This window comes from Onychostruthus taczanowskii, unplaced genomic scaffold, assembly GCF_017590055.1.
Source record: "Onychostruthus taczanowskii isolate IOZ18803 unplaced genomic scaffold, ASM1759005v1 scaffold28, whole genome shotgun sequence".
In the NCBI taxonomy this organism is placed as follows: domain Eukaryota; kingdom Metazoa; phylum Chordata; class Aves; order Passeriformes; family Passeridae; genus Onychostruthus; species Onychostruthus taczanowskii.
Window position 1 is genome coordinate 1,374,476 of NW_024500128.1, and position 20,821 is coordinate 1,395,296.

Sequence of the window (20,821 nt, forward strand, 5' to 3'; positions counted from 1 at the left end):
CAGCCTGCTCTAGGACATTGTGGGAATAACTGGAGATCCTCACGCAGGTAGCCATAACAGTAAAGGAGCATGGTGTGTTTCTCCTCAGTTAGAGCTGAACATGCACCCAGCTACCTTCAGCTGCTTGGACTTGGGGAGCAATTTGACAGACAACTAATGCATCTTAGGGTTTTTGTCACTCATTTTGAAAGATGTTTGTGTTTCAAATAGCTGGTCTACATACTGCAGCTCTGTGACAAAGAAAAAGAACTTAAAAGGCTGTAAAGAAACATTTTCATCTTTGTGAAAGATCATACCCTATGATATAGATGACATGTTACTCGCTTCCATGGGCAGAGTCCAGACTTAAGCATGCTTTTCTGTGGTCAAGAAAAAACAACAAAAAACCAAAACCAGCAAAACAGAACCCCAAATATTCAATAAAATTACTTTCTCTGATTGTTAGAGGTCATGGTTGTGTCACGTAGTTGTGACCTACTTGCAGTCAAAACTCCAAAGCAGCCATCCCACACTGCAGTCAGTTCTCCTCCACCAGGGTGTTTCCCAAGTTCTTAATAAAGCAGATTTTCTAGAAGCAAAGAATGCACAGGGGAATAAGCAATGCAAATCTATTTACTGACAGTGACATTTGACTTTCTAAATATATTCCTCCCATAAGAGCCATACAAACACAGCAGTTTTTTTCCCCTCTTCAATATGTTTAAAAGCAGAAGAGTTGGCTTTAATCTGTGATGAACTTTTAGGTATTGTTTTGATTTTAAATTTAATAATTTTAAATTTTACTAACATTTTGTTGTTAAGAGAAACTACTGGAGAACAAGATTTGTGGTTTGCTTAGGTCTGGAAGGAGGGATTGCCTGAAGTTCTTTAGCATAAATAAAGGAAATATATTTTTGTAGGTACTGTTAGTGCATGTCATTGACCTGTGCTAGGCTGGGAATGACAGTGCTAGAAAGGCACTTCTTCTTTCTTGAATCCCTGTGAGAGAGGCTAGGATTTAATTACTCACTTGCATCTGTTTGATGAACCTTTCAAATAGAGGAAGCACATCCTGGTTCAGGATGCAAGCCTTTTTCCAAATAAAACGAATATACTTTTCAGATGTCCTATCACCTGCCTTTGAACAGCTGATGGCTCCTGCTAATTGCCAGCTGGATTTACAATGGATTAATGATTACAAGTGAAATTGGAGGGTTAGAGGTACTGGTTGTGCTAATTGCAGACTTTTTACCCTTATCCGTTTTAGCATTGCTCACCTTTGTTTTGAAAGGCACAGAGTAGGGGAAACAGAGACTTGTGGCTAATGTAGTCAGTGACAGCTTCCCTTCAGAGCTTATTAAACTTTTCCTTTTCGTATTGACTTATTTGGCCTGATGCACAGAGCTTGAGTCAATGACGTGGCTGTAAGCATCCGCCAGAGCACCGTGCTGCCGCCACAAGCCACTTGCTTAACTGTAGCTGCAGCTTCATTTGTTTCAGTCCATTTAGGTTAGGCTCCCAGGACTTCTTCCAAACAATTCGCTCCCTCATGCAAAGATGATACAGTACATTTTATCAAAGGAAGAGACTGAGAGAGTAAATTTCCATGTGCTCAATCAAATCAGTTTCAGATATGAACTCTGGCCCTCCTTTAATCTCTTAATGGAATTAAACTGTTAACTTTTAAACTGGTTGTCTTCCCTAAGAAATACTGAACTAGAAGGTAGTTTTTAGAGGTGACGGGGCAGCTCTTACCTGTAGGATAATAATCTGTACTCTTCCCAGAACACATCCCTGTTCTAGAATAGGTCCCTGTTGTTCTTCTATTTTCTATGTGTTCCACCTAAGAATATGTTGGTGTGTGCAGTGGCATGGAATTTGGAGTGAACATCTTTACAGCAGAAAACCAGTGTACAGCCAGCAAGGAACTCACAGAGGAAATTTTTCAATATATAAATCCATACAGAAGTACCTGTAGGATGGTGGTGGTGACCGTTCTTAGCCTGTTTTCATGCAGGTGTTTGAATTAGTTCTAGCAACATTCACATACATCAAAACATGAGAATGAGTTCTGGTTTTTGAGTCTGTATGCAAGCATACATATTTGTGCCTAAATATTTTTATATAGTGTGTGAACAGACTTTCTGAAGATGGCTTTGCAGGGATCCTACTAAAATATACTGGATCTGGAGTAAATGGACAATGGGAGTTCACAGGCTTCATTGTCTATCTATAGAAAAATTAATGTATTCTAGTAATTAGTGATTAAAGGAGCAGTTCTGTCCAGAATACATTGACAGAGTAAGTACAGGAGACTTTGGCTATTGTATTCAGGAAAGTGAAGATTTCATCCATTATGTATTAAAAGCCTGAGAGAACAACAAAGCTGCTAAATTACTTTAGGATCTTACTTGTTCAGTTCTGGCTTTTTATAAAGTAAGCAGACAGGGAAGTCCTGGTAAGCAGAGGCCTACATACAAAACAACATTTTGAAGCAAGAAATCAAAGACAATTTTTATTATTTGCTGTTAGTGGAGAAGATAATGTATTGCATTCTGGATAAAAATTATAATTATTGACAGCCTTCTGTACATATCAAACTATGATATAACTTCATGCATGCCCTCCTTCTGTTCTTTACAGATGACCCCCATAAGCCAGAGGAGAAAGATGAAATTTCCAAAGTCACAATCATAAGTCTTGTCCCATTACTGGTGATTTCTGTTGCTGTGATTGTTATCTTTTATGCCTACCGCACTCACAAGAAGAGGAAACTCAGCAAAGCATGGGAGAAGAATGTTAAGCCCAAGAAGCATAAGGACTGCAGTGATGGCTGTGCGATTATGTTAGACGACGACCGCTCAGACATCAGCTCCACGTGTGCCAACAACATCAACCACAACACAGAGCTGCTGCCCATTGAGTTGGACGCTGTTGTTGGCAAAGGAAGGTTTGCTGAAGTGTACAAAGCCAAATTAAAGCAAAACACATCAGAACAGTATGAAACTGTGGCAGTCAAGATTTTCTCCTATGAAGAATATGCTTCCTGGAAAACTGAGAAAGATATTTTTTCAGATGTAAACCTCAAGCACGAGAACATACTCCAGTTCTTGACAGCAGAGGAGCGCAAGACAGATCTTGGCAAACAGTATTGGTTGATCACTGCCTTCCATGCTAAAGGCAACTTGCAGGAATATCTCACACGGCACATTATCAGCTGGGAGGACCTCTGGAAACTTGGCGGGTCCTTGGCCCGGGGGATTGCCCATCTGCACAGTGATCACACACCCTGTGGTCGTCCCAAAACACCTATCGTACACAGAGACCTAAAGAGTTCCAACATCCTGGTGAAAAATGATTTAACCTGCTGTCTCTGTGACTTTGGGTTATCCCTGAGGCTGGACCCTTCCCTGTCTGTGGATGACTTGGCTAACAGTGGGCAGGTAAGTTAGGAGGTTGAAGTGGGGGGCGGGTAATGTACCAGTTGGTCTGTCAGTTCCTGGGCTGAAAAGATGGAAAAATTGTAAGCTTCTATGGCAGTTTTGACTTAAAATAATTTAAAATTAATGTGAATGGGTTTATAAACAAAGAGGCTTTAAACATTAAAGCAACAGCGAGAGGAGTGCAATGTAGGTTTTGTTATGATTGGAGACCTGCATGTGTGTGTGATGCAACCATGCTCTCACTTATACCAAGCATGTATGAGCTTGTTAGCAACTGTTCATGGTGCTGCTGCAATGCACACACATACAAATACAAAGGATCTGCTTCATGTTGAGAGGTTTTGACACGGTTTTCATGCCTGATGGCATTACACTTCTCTGTGATGTGACCCAATCCTGGTTTACCCCAGCATATGTGAAGTCAGTCTTGCATCCTCAAAAGCTGTAAGCATGTAACTACAGATAGATAATATTTTTTTAAATTCAAAAAAAGAGACCTCTTTAATGGATGGTACATTCTCCACATGTAAGTAAATACAAGGATGTCAAATAAAAATAATTGTCCTGTTGTGATTTTTCAACTAAGGGGCATGGATAATATTCTACATGGATAATATATCTACTTGACAGGGATGTTTATGAAGGTGTTGAAGATTACCTACATCTACATATTGTCTCTTTTAATGAAAACTCCCATAGTATAAATTCAGATCATTTGTTAACTTAATTACTAATAGTTTAATTGTACGTATATTTGTGTATTTCATATTTATATTTTTATACATAGGTCACTCAAATCTTGTCTATTTAAACTAACTTCTACCTCACATAGAACGAATATTTTAGCTCAGAACATTTTCAGGGACAGATCTTCAGTCTGTGGTGTTCTGTTGAGTTCACAGGAGTTTTACTGTTGTGAATCTAATGTGGATATGCCTTTGGAAGTCTTCTTATTGAAAAGCAGCTGTCCTGATCTCATTTTTAGAAGATCTATTAACCAGAGCCAGGAGTGAATGTTAATTAGCGGAGCCATGTTTAAAATACTACAAACACCACTCTGTTATGTATCATTTCTCTCCAGTATGCCAGATCTTTTTAGAGCTCAATGAAGTCATACCAGATTGTCAGTCGTAAGTCTGGTCCCATTTGAAGTAAGAGAAGGACTCTGAAATTCATCACCCACAGACACTTTGCTTAAAGCGGACCCTTACTGCGCACTGATTTCTCTGGCATTGCTCAGAGTCACTTGTAAGTAGGAGGATACTACCACTTCTACAGTCCACACCAACACTGGTGACAAAGTACAGGGCTGCCCAGATCAGGTTATGGCTTTGGAGTTCGTCTCCGTGGGCCCTGCTGTTGAGGCTGACTGTTTTATTTGGTTTAGCTTCAGTGAATCTGTTTGGAGGTGACCCAGCTGATGTTGTTTTTCTATGTGACAAGGAGTATGAGTCAATTGATTTGACTCCAACCCTCCACTGTCCTGCAAAAGTGCAGAATCATTTTCATTGCTGCAAAGAGTGTGTTAAATGCCAGACCAGACGAGAACTTTGTGGCAATGTGAGGGACCTGTGTTTAGGCATCATTAACTCTTGTTAAAATCTGCAAGGTTTGCAGATGTTTGCCCATGTGCACAGATAATCTTCTTAAGCTTTGGATGGGATGTGCTTGGAGAAGAAATTATATGCTAGGGAGTTAATAGTGGGTAGCAGCAACCTCTGCTTCAGTGTTTCCATATGTACATTTTATGTAGGGAAGGGAGTTGGTGCTCACCTTGGTGGTGCTGAGACGTGACTGTCCCAAGTATCTGTTCAGTGTATAGCTGCTATTCACATGCTTGGCCTTAAATTCATCAGTGTCAACGTAGCAGGGAACTTAACTTTGAGACTGCTCACACTGATTTTTTTTTTCCTGTCCTCTGTTATAAAGGCTGTGATCCTACAACCATTTGGATATTTTTGACACAGAGATTTTCTGCTGTTGCAAGGTCCTGTGACAAAGCTATGTTCTTGATCTTTCCTTCTTCTTATGATACTTTCCACTTTTTGTGGAACATCTTCCCACTTGCCCTGAGCCTGAGGTGATAAGACATGTTTACAGAAGCTTATAAAAGGGTGTCATAGGGCTCTCTCAAGACTGTACATTTACTATGTGGCTGTCTGCAGTTGCAGACCCAGTAACTGAAATGATCTTTCACAGCCCTGCTTGCCTCTGGGCTCTGGAGTGATTGCTGTAGTGTAAACAGCTCATTTAAATCATATGTCCTACTGCATCACCCACTTGTGTTTGTTCATCCCTGCCATTAAACAGTCTTCAACTTGAATCTGTCTTTGCCTGATGAAAGACTTCTGTTTGCATTTTTTCAAGGGGGATACATTATTTATACGCTGTGAAGAGTTTGTCATTTGAGAGCAACTGTTGAGTGATCCAAGAATTCTTCCTTAAATCCTTTCTCATGATAAAAACAGACTTTTAAACTTCACATTCTGTAATGCAAAATCATAATCTAGATCTCAGCAAAGCTGCTAAAGTCATTGCTGAAAATTGCTCAGTATGAATAAAGTTTATGAGAACGTTTTTTCAAAGGGCAGATTTTTGGTTTCAATTCAAATGTGTGGTTCTGCATTCAGCATTTGTGTGTTTGCTTTCTTCTCCCAGGCCTGCATTTACTCTCCTTTTAAGCCTACCATGAAAAGAAACAGTTAACACTGTAATATGGTGTGCAATATAATACAGTGTTTCTTGCTCATCTGAAAGACACTTGGTCAGCAGCAATTGCTTCAGGCCCAAAGGCTGGAGTTTATCTGTGAATAACCAAAGAGTGAGAAAATTTGTCAGTGTCAAAATTATTTGCTTAAGGAAGTAAAAGGGCTATTTTTTTTCCTCACCAAGAGAGGTGCAAGTAAGTTGGTAGTCAGGACAATGCCAGATTCCCCTGGCAGCAGAAAATATGGCCTGTGCCAAGTATAGCCTGAATTTTTGGATACATGTCAAATGGCACTGTTTCTGTGAAAGCTGAAGTTAAATCACAGTGGAATCCAAAACATGAATTGCAATTTCAGCTTGTGAGCTCTCCCCAATCTCTTCTCCTGTAGGTTGGCACAGCAAGATATATGGCCCCTGAGGTTTTAGAGTCCAGGATGAACCTGGAGAACATGGAGTCCTTTAAACAAACAGATGTGTACTCCATGGCTTTGGTCCTCTGGGAAATGACATCTCGCTGTAACGCTGTCGGAGGTAAGTGCCATCTGTTTTCTTCTCTCTAAAAGTATGTTGAGACAGACATGCTCTCATGGTTGTCTGGGGAGAGGGCACTTCTTTTTACCTATCATAAGGTTTTCTAGTGTATCTGGATGCTGTAAATCAACAGTCCTTCAGTAGTGTGAGATGCACATGTGCATGGGCAGGCTTGAACACCAAGCACTGAGCACACGAGTAAATTGATCCTCAGTTGGTGTAAGGATAAGTTTGCTGTTAGGTAGGTCACTTCTAAAGATTATTAAAGTCTGGTTTCCCTATAACATCTTGGGTAGCTATGGATTGACTCAGTCTGGTTGATCTCATTCAAAATAATTGGAAACATAAGTCAATTTGAAATATTAAACTGAAGAAGTGATAACTGCTTTCCGTTTACTTTCATGGAATGTTAATTCTCAAACCTAGTAAGGGCCAGTTAAGTGTCACATTTACTAATTGGTAATTTCCGTAAGAGGCATCATAGTGGGATGGAAAGTTTCCTGTTTTCCTAAAGTCACCAGCTGCTGCACATCATGCTTCGTGATTTTGCAAGAGATTATCCATATGAGAAATCAAGGGATGTTTGCGGTATAAAGTGTAGTAACAAAATAAAAATTATTAGAACTGACTATCAGAACAGCTCCATGAAAAGCTGCTATGCTTGTTCATATTCAGAGTTTCTTCTGAAACAAAACCTTCCATTTCTGCTTTACCTAAAGTGGACCCAAAATTCCCAGTGTGCAACACTGGTATGTGCTAGAAATCAGAAAAGTTGCTATTGGGATATCTACAATACATATTGCCATATTTGAAGTTTTTCACCTTCCTTCAGGAACTAAAATAAGACAAAGCTGCATGTCAAATTCTTCAGCCTTCTGGAATTGTCTAAGAGTCATTCTAAAAAATATTGCTGCACAGTTCAGGGCTCACACAGGCAGTCTAAGAAGCGGGGCTGTAAAAGGTAACACTAATGTGGATATTACAGTAGATATGCAACCGTGATTTGATTTGTTATCCTTCTTCCAAAACCACAGAGGCTCCCTTTTCATTGGACTTGGCACAGTTCCACCTTGAAGGGCTGCCATAGACGCAGAGACAGGAGAGTCTTGCAGGCTAGAGTACTGTGCTATGAGGAACATAGTGTACAGGGGGGAAACCAATGTCCCAGGGGAAGATGTGCATAGCTGCTCCTTGTTTCTCTACCAGCATCTGTGGGATACCACAAGGGAGGTCTCTGAAGCCACTCTGCACAGTGACTGTGTGGCTGCACCACGATGTCCATGTGCAGCAGGGAGGAATTGCCTCCATCTCAGTCTCCTGCTCTGTCTGACCAGCATTTGGTCTTGCTGGGTGGGCTGTATTGTGGGCAACAGATTTGCCCCTGTTTGCACCCTGCCAGGAAAGCTACAAAGCTAGTATGTGTGCTGAATATGCTAGCATAAAAGCATTAAAAGAACACCAAATTCTTTTCTAGTCAAACATTTAAGGGTAAAACATTTGGTGCTTCAGGAACTGAACCTCAGTCTGACATATTACAAGGCAAACCTATCCATATTTAATGGATCATGGTCATGCCTGTTTCTAAGTGCACTGGAACAACCTCACTAGCACTTTCATTAGCACTTTTGTAAATGTGGCAGAGGAGATTTAAAACCTGAAAAAAAGGAACTGTGCTCTGTCTCATGATCTGTCTCTGTTTCTTGCATTTAGGAACTCACCTGATTGGTATTAATATGAGCTGTTCACTGTGGAGTCTTTCATCTTTGGTGATGCCCGAGTCCCTTCCTGTTCAGATTTGCTGAGTAGGGCAAAACAAAGATTGCAGCAAAAGCAAAGCTTATTGCTGCTGTTCTCAGAAGGCAACTGCTAAAAGAGGATATAAAGGGAGTTTCATAAGGAAGGAAAATCACCAGCATGTTTAGCTGAAGGAGATTGACCCGTTATAACCTTGAGAAGAAAAGCTGAAGTCATTTCAGTAAAGGGAAATATTTCTCTGGCCCGGCATCCCCTTTCAAGTGATGCTTAACCCCCACCCACATCCTGATTTTCCCTATTCATTTCATCCCTTAGTCATTCTCATCTCCAGAAACACATTTCTTGAATTTTATTTCCCTATTTCAGTCATCTTTCCTGAGGTGAGGTCCCCAGCAAAACCCCAGGAGCACTAGGGCAGATCTGTAGAGGTTGGAACTTGCTGTTAGCATCTCTGGCTAAAGCAGTTAAACACAACTCCCAGGATGTAGATCCTTAACTTGTCACTGGTACTGAGCTGCAACAGCAGTGCACGATTACTCTCATTTCCTTCTCAGATTTTCCCGTGGTTGGAGCAGTCTGGTTGTCTTTGCAGCCAGCTGGTGAAATACCCTTACAGTGATTCATGACTACAGCTCCCCCTCTGCTTTCCTTCTCCATCTGTCACTTGTGAGACTCCCGCCTCTCCTCGCAGCCTTCCTGAGGAGCTGCCTCTGCTCATGCAAGCCCCTCTTTTACTCCTAGACTGTTTGACAATGAGAAAAATGTCTTTGCATGTGGGGCAGGGTAGGCTGACCTGATTGTAGACAGTTTCTTCAAAGGAGCCTAAAAGATCTAGGCTCTGCCTTTGCAGAGCAGGCTTGGCTGTGGTGTCAGCTCAGGGCAGTTTTGAGCACAAGAGTGGGGAGTCTTATCCAAGACAACAGCATTAACAACTTTATTTAGGGAGGGAAGCATGCAAGGAAGGGGGGCTAATTGCCATTCAGCCACACAGAGATACAGGGACTTATTTCTTTTTCAAAGGGAGCTCTTGGGATTCATTTGTCAGCGTGCAGGTGTTTGGTGAGTGTGGGAGGTGATGCAGGCAGGTCCTTTCACTACAGATGCTTTGTCAAACACAGCCTCCACACTATGCCAGGCTCCTTCAGTCAGCAGACATTTAAACAAAAATACCCAGCAGCACAACCCATACTGTGAAGCTGCTGTAGTAAATAAGCAGGTGGGGATCGGCTTTTGTGAAAGGCCACGCTGTTCGTTGTTACTTTGTTGTGCTAAGTATGGAGAAGCAGAAATGGGGCACAAGGGAAAGGGAGACAGAGGCAAAGATCGAGGTTGACTGATTTTTCACTGGAGTATAATTTAAGAGGCATATTTAGAAACTCAGCAATACTACTTTGGGGAGAACTTCAACTGTTCCACGCTGCTGTTAACTTGGTATTTCATTCAGCACAACAGCTGTGCACCAGATGCTGCACATTGTAAGAAATATAATTTTCATCTCAACCACTTGCTTTCAGGGTGACACAGCTTTGGTGACTGAGACAAGTGTAATTTCTCTGACAGCCTGCTAGAAAGAAAAGAAAACCATCTGGTTTGAATCGCAACTGCTATGGGTGAGGGACTGTTGGGGGTGGCAGGGGAGAAGGAGAGGAAAGGGAACTTTTGGATGCATGGGTTTGGTGAAGAGAGGGAAGAGAAACCCCTCAGAAAATGGTGATGTTGCTCGTGCAGTATTGTACTGCCTGGAGTGGTGGCTGGCTTCAGTGTAGTAGCAGAGCTTTGCTTAAAATGGCAGCCTTGCTTTACCAGAGCTGTGTTTCACGTGAATAAAATCAGGAGTAATCTTATGCTTATTTGGGAAGAGTCAGCCAAGAGCCACAGTTTGGCAACTAAACATTTGTGCCTCCTGTACCTCATGAAGTGCTCAGCTTTCATCACGCTGACGTGGAGCAGTGACGTTCCTGGCAGCAGGGAGCAATCAGATGGCCTGTGCAGCAGGGCTGTGCCTGCCTGCCCAGTGGGCCCTGAGGTGGCTGCAGCTGGGGGCTGATTTAAAGTTCTCCTTCTGTGAATCAGAGCCAAATCAGGGCAGGTGTGCACTGCACTGGCTTGTAGTGGCATACAACCCTGCTTGGTAGATCCACACAGTGCAGTGTCACCCCATGACAGGCACCCATGTCATGGAAATTCTCCCAGTGTCACCACAGTGCTGCATGTAAGGCAGAAGTGCTGTCCTTCAACAAGCCCATGTGGCAGTGCATAAGGTCACTGCACCACACCCCGTGCTGAGCACTGATATGCTCTGTGTTTGCCACTTTCCCACCTCAGGATTCACTGTGCATTGACTGAGCAGCCCCTAAGCCTACACTGATGGCAGGGCTTGTCACTCCCAAGCCTGTAGAAGGGTGGCTGTGTCTTTGATCATCAGATGGGAAGTCACTTAGGAGGTATGTGTGCACAATGAGTTCACTATCCCAATGCATCCTTCCCTCAACAGGGAAACCTAGGGAAATTTATGAAGTAAGCATTTGACAGCATGTTAAACTTAGCCATGAAACAGCTTTTGGATCTCTGCTTTGGGCATTATTTTCTCTTTGTGCAACTAGTGCAAGTCAGCAGATTCACTACCCAAATTCTTCAAGAATGAAGAAAGACACTCTCTGAAGGATTCTTACCTGTGTTTGCATGAGCTGTCACAGTAGCTCCACCATCAATTGATTTATCCCTTTTTCCCCCTCATAAGCTCTAAATAAAGGGGCATTTCAAAGGAGCCTAGAAGTTCCCAAACACAAGCTGTCTGCTGTGGACTGTGCCTCACAGTTGACTTCTGCTGGCCTTTCACCTCACTCCTGCTTTGATTCTGCATATAAAACACCATCCAGCATGAGAAGTTGTCCCACTGAAATCAGTGAGACAGATCACATAAGGGAGTGTCAACAGGGTTTGTGGTATGCTCTTCTGACCCAAAGAAAATTTCACTGCAAAAAGCTTAGAGTAGAAAAAGACCACAAGTGAACCAAATTTTCCAAGCTTTCATCACACAGAACAAATAGATTTTCTGTAATGTCTCTGTTTGGGGTTAAAAATTCAACCCCAGCCTTTCTAAAAACTATAGCTAGGCCAATATAAAAAAAAAACAACTAGAGGTACAGCAGTTAGTAGTGCAAGTGAGTTCTCAACCATAAAGATTAAGTGGCGGAGGTTAAAGTTGAAGGAAGTCTGCCATTTTTGAATGCTGAAGGTTCTGTAGTTCGTAGTTCCTGACATATTTATGGTACTTCAGTTGTCATTTTTGGTGCCCAACCAGTCTAAAACCAGTGAAAAGAAACATATAAAGCATGAGCAATAGAATCAGCATCTGTGTACAGCCACACACAGGCATCTAGCCACAAACATCTTAACCTACCTCAAATTGACATCTGTTACCTCTACTGCAGCACGTAAACATGATCCATGAATAACACCAGCTATTACTGCAAAATGTGTCTGACACTTGAGATTCCACAGCATTAGGATGACTTACTGCATGAGGATTTAGTGAGCTTTTTTTACTTTCTAAGGGAAAGAGAAGCATGAATAAATAGCAAGGTGATGCCACATGCTTTTCAAACTGAGGGAAGGCATGACTGTATTAGTAGAAAGTCATTACAGTGAATTGGCAACTGACCTAAATTTCTCTTTCTCTACCATAAACAAAAACAAAGCAACAACAAAAAATCCAGACCTGAAGAACTTATTCAGTCTTCGTATTTGGAAGAGGAATGGTCATAACTTACAAACAATTTCTCAAACAGAAAAAAGGTATTATGAAACTGTCAATTCCCAGGAAAGGTTTTCCTTTCTCCTGCTTGAACCATCTCATTAACTTGAGCAACCTTGAGATTAAATTAGTGAGAGGGAACAAGTCAGCACCACAGCACCAGCTTCCCTCTGTTGGCCCTTGAGACTCTTTTAACTCCTCACCCTGCAAGACCTCAGAACCTTGGCTGGTGTCCATGACCACTACCACAACTGAGCCATGACTGATGGAGATGGTGCAGGAAATGGCCATCTAGGTCATGTGATTAAAATTGTCCCGGTGAGCTTTAATATTTTTGTTAGCTTTGAACATACAGGTATGTGCAATATAATCATTGTGCATCCGCTGCATGCTAACCTGGGTCTGACTAGCAACATGGCAACTTCCCAATTCATTTCTAGGGCTAAAGTCTTGTAAATTTACTTTGGCTGAGTCATCTCAGACTCAGATTAATGTGGGTGAAACTGGTTTGCATTCTTGTACAGGAAAGAAAGCGAAGCAGACTTTGGCCCTTGGGTCTTAGGAGATGGGAGTTTTGTTTCTCGACTATAGCCATTCTTCAGAGCATCTTGTGGAAAGTGGCCGGCAGCAGATGGCTAGGGAGAAGAAAGAAGAGCTCTGCAGGAGGCATCTGTGGGGTGATCTGCTGCATTGCACACAGTTGTTTGCAGCTGAATCTCTAAATGCTGAGCATTTGAAGCAAAAGGTTTAATATCCCTTCCAAAATGTTTGTTATTGTAACTTGGCTATTCTTTTTAAGCATTAGCCTGATAAAGTCTTCGTCTCATGGCCATCACATACAAGTGAGACCTACAGCCTGACTTCAGGGCTTTGGAGAAAAATCCAGAGATATTTGTCTTCAATACTACCTTGCTTTTATCATGAGATGTGACAGAAGGATCTGACCTGTGTTGTCTTGATCCTTAGTTTTTTTCAGTAACATATCATATGACCCCATCCTTACCTTTCTCTCCCAAAGTAAACAAACCCAAGTGTTAGATTCCCATTTCTTCTGGCCTTTAATCCTTATTCATATTTCTCGGCCTTTATTATTATTATTCTCTATTTTTAGCCCTTTAGAGGAGTAAGCAACACTGGGCATTGCAGTTGAACTTGGTTGTAGCATCATGCAGCAGTGGTTTGTCTCTCTGCTCATTCGTCTCTGTTCACACATCATCTGGGCATTCACATGCATTCTCCAGACTGCTTTGTAGATTATACTTCAGTTTCTCTTGCCCTCAATTAATTCCTAGAAAGAAATAAGAGGCAGCAGAACAGGCCAGCTTCATAAATCTTTATCTGATAGCAGCAAGTCATTAGGCCTGTGAGTAAAGTCTCCATCTGTTCCCAAAGAAACCACAGCATTTTCTACACTGTGTCAGCATCTACTATAATATTTCCGCTCTCAGAGATTTCTTGAGTTTTCTCCAAAGGTCCCATATGTCTGCCTTTTCCTTTCTCTCTCCAAAGAAAAGCAAAGAAAATATGCAACATGCAAACAAAAACTAGAGTGGCAGCAGCCCCTTCAGAAAGCTGTGCCCCTGTATCACAGGCCAAAACTGATCCATTTTGGGAAGGAAATCTAAAATAAGAGCAGACTACTACTTTCTACAAAAGAATGTAGCTTAGGAGTAAACAAGGGCAGTGTGGCAGCTTCCAGCATTGCTCCTTAACTGTATCTTTGCCCTTTCCAAGCAACTGTTTTGTCCTAGCAATCCACACATTCACATCTACCATGACCTAGATAGATTTCAGTTTATATTTAACCTGATAAGTGACTCCAGGAGAGCTAAGGGTGACCAACTGTTCAAAAGCTTGGCTCATGCAAAACTCACCTTAAACCTCCTGTGCATTTTACCTCGGCAGAGATTGAAAGGCTCACAAACCATTATAGATTACTCTGCTTCTTGAACTGTTGCTAATATTATTATGTACTCAGGAGTTTAAATCAGAATTGTTTTGTTGGCTAGGAAACAAAAGGGGAGGGAGAGAGTGTGTGTGAGAAACACATTTGAAACATTTTTGAAAATGCCAACTGGCTTTGCTTTGTTTGGAGCTGGTCAAGCAGAACAGTGGCAGTGAGCAGCTAATCAGTAACTCCTACTCCCAGAAAACAGCCAGCTCCCTTCACTCTTGGCACCAGCACAGCCCAGCTAAATACCCTGTGTTTGCTTCTTTCCCAGAAGTGAAAGAGTACGAGCCCCCATTCGGCTCCAAAGTGCGAGAACACCCCTGTGTGGAAAGCATGAAGGACAATGTCCTGAGAGACAGAGGGCGACCCGAGATCCCCAGCTCCTGGCTTAACCATCAGGTAAGAGCACCACACGTGGGCAGTGGGAGCTGCATTGTGCATTTAGCTGCTGCCTGAAGCCTGAGCCTTACCTCAGTGCCCTGCCCAGCAGGCTGCACCTCTCTTTGCATGGAGAGGTCTGTCACACATGGAGAAACTCCATCAGTGCAGAGAGGCACTGATGCTGACGTGGTTCAGACACCACAGTGCTCTTCACCATGCCTGCCCCAGTGCCCTGGTATTCCTGCTGCACACCAGTGTAATCTAAATGCAATCAAAACACACACATTGGAAGCCTGAGATCCAAAAATCATCCAGAGAGCCAGGGAATAGTTAGGCCCTTAAAGCACACTGTGTGTAGGCTCTGAAAGGGCAAAGAAAACAACTTCACACATGGGCCTCTGTTGCAGGCAGAATGGGAGCTTCAGACAAAATTTATTAGAGAAGCCCTCCTGTTGAGTCGTGAGGTACAGAAAGGATTCCTTTGCTTTCTAAGCTCCTTCTCAGAGAGGTGTCTAGGTGTGGCTGGGCTCAGTCTTAGCTCCAGATTTTGTCAACAGTTTACGTTTTAAGGATTATATAGGTGCAATTGAACTATTATACAACTTTGTCCCACATGATTAAGAATGCCAAACTAGTTATAAAAATGTCAATTACTTATTATGATAATGACTAGACAAAAAGGTCTTAGAGTTATGTACTACACAGTATAGGAGCTGTAACTACTCGTATAGTGTGCGCTATGAAGCAATATTGAAGCAATCATATTAAAGCAACTATACTAAAGGTAGCAAAAGCAATTATTAACTTTAGATTGATGTCAGCCACCCATGCCAACAAGCTTAGGAAAATCTCTTCCACTCAGCCTCGAGGAGTAACCTTGAGGGCATGGGAGTAACCTTGAGGCATTGGACTCCTCAAGAGGAGGAATCTGTACACTCTCTCCAAGAAGGGTTATGTTAGAAGATGCTATTGTTAAAAAGTGGGACTGGGCTTTCATAATATAAAGCAATTGACTGTCAGTCAGATGTCTCCAGGCCAGCTCAGTCAGCTCAGCAGCTTTAGATAAGTATCACTTGTTTGTTCCTTTGTTGGGCAGTTCACCAGGTCTACCACATCTTCACCTCACTATCAAGATGTTTAACTTTGAGTCAGGCTGGTTTCAGCATTATTCAACACCAAAAGCAGCGTGATGCCCTTCTTCATTCACCACTGGTAGCTTTGCAAACAGGGGACTGTTCAATTTGTTTTACCTCATTTCCAGGGAGACCATCCTACTATAGAGGATCTTCAGCAGAGAATGCAAATCTGAGTACTTTACCATGGAAACCAGTCATAGTTGTATCCCAGCTGTTGACAGGTTTAAGGAAACATGAAATTAGTCTTCAGCAAGCAAGTCTGGTTTTATTCAGGTTGTGCATTAGCAGTCCATTTCCCTTGCATATCACAAAGCACTTTGTCAGCTTCCTCCATTCACGAGCACCACGGTTGCACTTCCTAGGCAATAGTAGATTTTCAGTAGATGAAATTGAATGGAAACACACCAAACACATGCGTTTCTTCACCTTTTCTCTCAATAGTTTTATCAGTAGAGACATTAGAGAAGTGAGGCTTGGTCATTCTACTTCTCAGTGAAATATGCTGAGTGGTCTTTAGTGACAAAAGGAAAGTATCACAGACTTTCATAAAAGTCCAGGCAACCAAGAATATCATCTACTACATCCTTCAGGAGCAATGTAACACTCCCTTTTTAATTCCATTTGGGAAGTTAAAATCAGTCTGACAGCTACTTAAAAAAGACCAAGTGAGTGGCTAAAGTCAATCATCTTTCCAACCAGGAACACTTGCCACCTGATGACTATGGCAGAACGCAGCCCCTTCCTGGACTGCAGGGACTTGCTCCTTATGTACTCAGCTGTGAGGAGCAGGGCTATTGAGGAGGGCCTTTTAATGAGAGAAGAAAGTTGAATTTTGAGGGACACCTGGGTATCTGATACTAACAGCACTAAAAGCCCTTGACAGCAGGGCTGAGTGTGCAGAGAGCTGCAGCTTGAGGTGCTGGGGTAGAGCTGTAGGATACACTGTGGATTTCATCACCTCTGGGTTTATAAAGCAGGTTAAATGATCATGGATTTGGAGCTAGGTGTCGTGCATTTGACTTCAGAAGTTTCTTCCCTGTCTAAAACCCACACCTCAAACTGCTCCCAGCACAGAGCACCCCACCAACTGGGAGGGCCATGCACTTGTGCTTATGTGTCACCAGAATGGGCATAGCTGGCCCCAACAGGGTTCAGCTGAGTCTAAGGAAGAAGATGCCTGATAACATGCTTAGAGGACATTTAATGAAGGTGGATTTAATTCCCTTTGTCTGAATCCCTTCAGTGTTTCACATTGTGCTCTCTAAGATGCAGTGATGCATCAGTTTCCGCAGGGCTGTGATGGTTTGTAGCAGCTGAGGATCTGCTTTGAACTCCATAGAAGTTGTTCTTACTGTAATGGCTCTTCCATATTCATTTCCTTCCTCTGCAGTTGTGTTTTTGTAATGAACTCATTATTCATCATGATAAAATTCTGGAATGGATTTACATATTACAATTACCCCCACACCCCCCTTAATGAGATTTGTTGCACTATTGATTTCAAGTTAATGTTTAATATTTAATTTAATTTACTGCTTGTAATTTCACAGTAACATTCTGCTATTAGCATTGACATCAGTCAACATCACCTGTAATTTCAATGCCAGCAGAAAACTAATATTATTTGTATACAGACAGTAACATTCTGCTATTAGCATTGACATCAGTCAACATCACCAATTAGGTAGATTATACAATTAATGCAGTGTTGTGAAATGTTATTTTTTTAAATAAGTTTAAGATAAATCCTACTTAATGGGCTTTTAGTGCCATAAAGCAAAACACAGTTTCCTGGCAAATACTTCATGTTTATAAAATTCATTACAGAGATGCAACTGGTTTTTTGCTCCTGCAAACATTTGCATTGGAATTGAAATGAAGGTTAAACAGTTACAACTGTGAGTGATGTGCTTAAGTGTTCGGGGGACTGTAGCCCATATTTGCACATAGATATAGGTAGTCTACAAGAAATTAATAAAAAGGTGATGTACAGCCCAATATTGCTGGCAATCAGAATTTTGTTTGAAAAAGCCAAGCAGCATTCAGGCTTGCAAGGGCATGGGTTTAGCAGGAGGTCATGTTATCCAAGAATTTTGATCATATATATTAAACAAAAACCCCTGCTTGATTCTCTATCACGAGTCCAAAGCATCGTTGTTCTTGTTATAACATATCAGACCACGTGCCCAGAAATGACAGTTCCAACTACAGTGCTGAAAATATTATAGTAGGGTTTCTTTAAAACAAAACAAAAAGAAAACAATGCCCCCATGACAGAAGCAGCAGATCCCATAAAGAACCCCCAGGACACACGTGAAATAACACCCAAAATTCGGAGGGCACTGGAGCAGCTCTCTGGCAGAGGCTTTGCTGGTGGCTGGCCCCCTCACGGCTGCTGTCTGTGTGCTCCTGGCAGGGCATCCAGATGGTGTGTGAAACGCTCATCGAGTGCTGGGACCACGACCCCGAGGCCCGGCTGACGGCGCAGTGCGTGGCCGAGCGCTTCAGCGAGCTCAAGCACCACGACAGGCTCTCGGGAAGGAGCTGCTCAGAGGAGAAGATTCCCGAGGACGGCTCCGTGACCACCGCGAAGTAGCGCGTGCCCGAGAGCTCCGGAACGGAGGGAAGCCGCTCCTAGACGTGTTCACCTTGGCAAAGGAAGAAGTCTTGATCGGTGCCTTGACTTGCTTCCTAGAGGACTGAGGCTGTCACTACTCCCTTTAGGCTCCAGCTCTGGACAGGGAGATGTATTCTGGGAATTACAAGCTGGGGGAGTAGCAGTCATACCCCAGCACTGGCAGCCAGCATCATGTCATAGGAGGAGCTATATATGGTAGCACTTCCTCAGGAAAAGGATTTGAAAATAACCAATAACATTATGCACTTTATTAATGCCTGTATATAACTATGAAATTGCTATATATATATATATATATATATATATATACACATATATATATAAAAAATGTGTGTGTATGTATATATATATCTATCTATATATCTATAAACAGCCATGTCCTGGGAAAAGAAAAGTTATGAAAAAAAAGGGCTTCCAGGAAATTACCAGTGCATTAGAAATCCCACCCTTTAGGGAAGGAGCCTGGGGAGACTGGTATAGCACCACACCAGCAATTGTGCACTAAGCGTTCTGCCAAAAAATAGGAATAATATGCAATAAGAAGATGACTTTCAAAGCATGTGCTGTGACCACCTGGCTGCCATCCTGCTGTTCACAGTTGCAGGAGCAGTGTCACAGCAGACAGGCCAAGTTGACTTTGCAGTTGTACTTGCATGGTCCTGTCTGCAGCACATTGTGGAAAGTTCAGGAATGTCTTTTCCCTCTCATCTTAACCCCAAAGTCCTCAAAGTGTTCCAGAACAGGCATGTGAGGAGGTTTGGTCCTTCCCACATGTGTTTTGTTATCAATTTCATTAATGTTGTATGTTTATTGCTTTGAATTCATGCCGCTTGCAAACAGGTTGCAAAATATCGGCAAGATCAGTTTTCCCCTCTCCCATCCCCACCCCCAAACCATAGAGAACAGGACAAGGCCAGCAACAATTCAAGCAGATGTTTTATATTTGCTGTGCATTCTGAGTGTGGGCAGTCCTATTATTTTCCCCCTGTCTTTTACCTTGTTTGTTTTGCTACAAGAACAAACTTTTTTTCCCCTGTACAGTGTGTCTAATTGCTAGGCAAACCACAGTGTGACTGTTCCATGCTTTCTAAAGTAAGAGGCAACAGCTGTTGCCCTTATTTTGCAAAAAGACCTTGGAGGTGAGAGAAAGCTCCATAGCAATAGGTTAATGGCATATCCTGCCCTCATCATTGCTTGCATTTAGGGCTGCCTCAGCAAGTCAGCAATTCACAGAATGTAAAAAAAAAAAAAAAAAACCAAAGAAAGATCCTGTTGAAAAAGTTTTTCAGACTTTGCTTACATTTTTTCAGTTCCCCAAAATGCTTGAGACAGTTGACATCACATTGGGCCTATATGTATGACAGCAGTGTGTTTAAGAAATGCTAAAAATTTTGTCTTTAAGTGTTTTACAGTGGTTTATCCTGTTTTCCTTATGGCATGTCAGCAGGACTTGAAAGTTAGAAATTCAACCAGCACAAACCAATCCTGGACACATGTATCTGGTGTGGCTTATTAAACACCTTTGACAGATAAACATCAGTATTCCTCTCAAAAATGTTGTCATGCAAGTCAATAGGAATCATGCTTATTCAAGTAGGAGTTAAGATTATGATGGCAAATACTTTATTTGAAATGGTTTTGTAACTGCCTTTTTTTTGTTGTTGTAAATTCAGAGGGCCATAGGCAGAGGTAGGAGATGGGGTGGGGAGTGCATCCAGGCAGGTAGAAGATCTCGGCCCATTTCTCTTCCTCCATCCACACAGAAGGTCAAGGAATGGAGACCAGTAGTTCCTGACAATACTGACGTTTTCATGGGGTTTTTTAACACTACATGTAAAGGAAAATTTTTATTCTTTTAAGGAATACTTCACCTGTACATCATGTATGAAATAGGAATGTGAGCAATATATACTCTTGTATATCAAAAGTTTCAAACACTTAACTTGCTTTGTAAACTGTTTTGAGGGGGGTTTTGTCTTGTTTTGTATAAATCAAATGTTTATTGGAGCAAATAAAATAACACCAACACAAGTTCATCTCTGGAGCATCCATGCTAGGGAGAGGCCTCTTCCTAAAATGAACCCTATCCTAAAATGTTTCAAGCCCATTTCTTCCCACCAGGGGCCTGAATGTCAGTCTCAGTCTGTCCAGCATGCATGTGTCCTGCTTTGCTAATGACTCCTTCCCCGAGTCTCCACCCTGCCCTTCAGCAGAACAACACTAGCAGATGGCCAAACTTGCTGGCCCCTTAGCCCCTGCACTGTTATACCTTCACTAGTCTCAAAGAAAGGGAGGGAGAAAAGGCTTACAGCTGGTGCTTTCCTACTTCTGGATGGCTTGGGTCTCAGTGTGGATGTGACTCTTCCAGACATGGTTTTGTCATGGATGGGCAGTTTTGGGTTAGCGGTTGGACTCTGTGATCTTAAAGGTCTTTCCAGCATAATGGATTCTATGGTTCTATGATAAGGCCATAGTTAGACCTCAGTCATTTTGGTGCTGGTATTCAAGTGAGCCAGAAGACAGCACACTAAATCTGTGTCACTG

At 42.2% G+C, this 20,821-nt stretch overlaps 1 protein-coding gene across 2 annotated transcripts in view; it reads left to right on the plus strand.

Annotated features, from left to right (window-relative positions):
- Positions 1-20,308, plus strand: part of TGFBR2 (transforming growth factor beta receptor 2) — a 59,458-nt gene extending 39,150 nt beyond the window's left edge. For both annotated transcript variants that reach the window (XM_041407846.1, XM_041407845.1), the window contains 4 exons: positions 2,623-3,422; positions 6,518-6,659; positions 14,394-14,521; positions 18,056-20,308. In XM_041407846.1, coding sequence (XP_041263780.1) covers positions 2,623-3,422; positions 6,518-6,659; positions 14,394-14,521; positions 18,056-18,235 — 1,250 coding nt within the window. In that variant the 3' untranslated portion in view covers positions 18,236-20,308. The remainder of the gene's footprint in view (positions 1-2,622; positions 3,423-6,517; positions 6,660-14,393; positions 14,522-18,055) is intronic.
- The last annotated feature ends 513 nt before the right edge of the window (positions 20,309-20,821 follow it).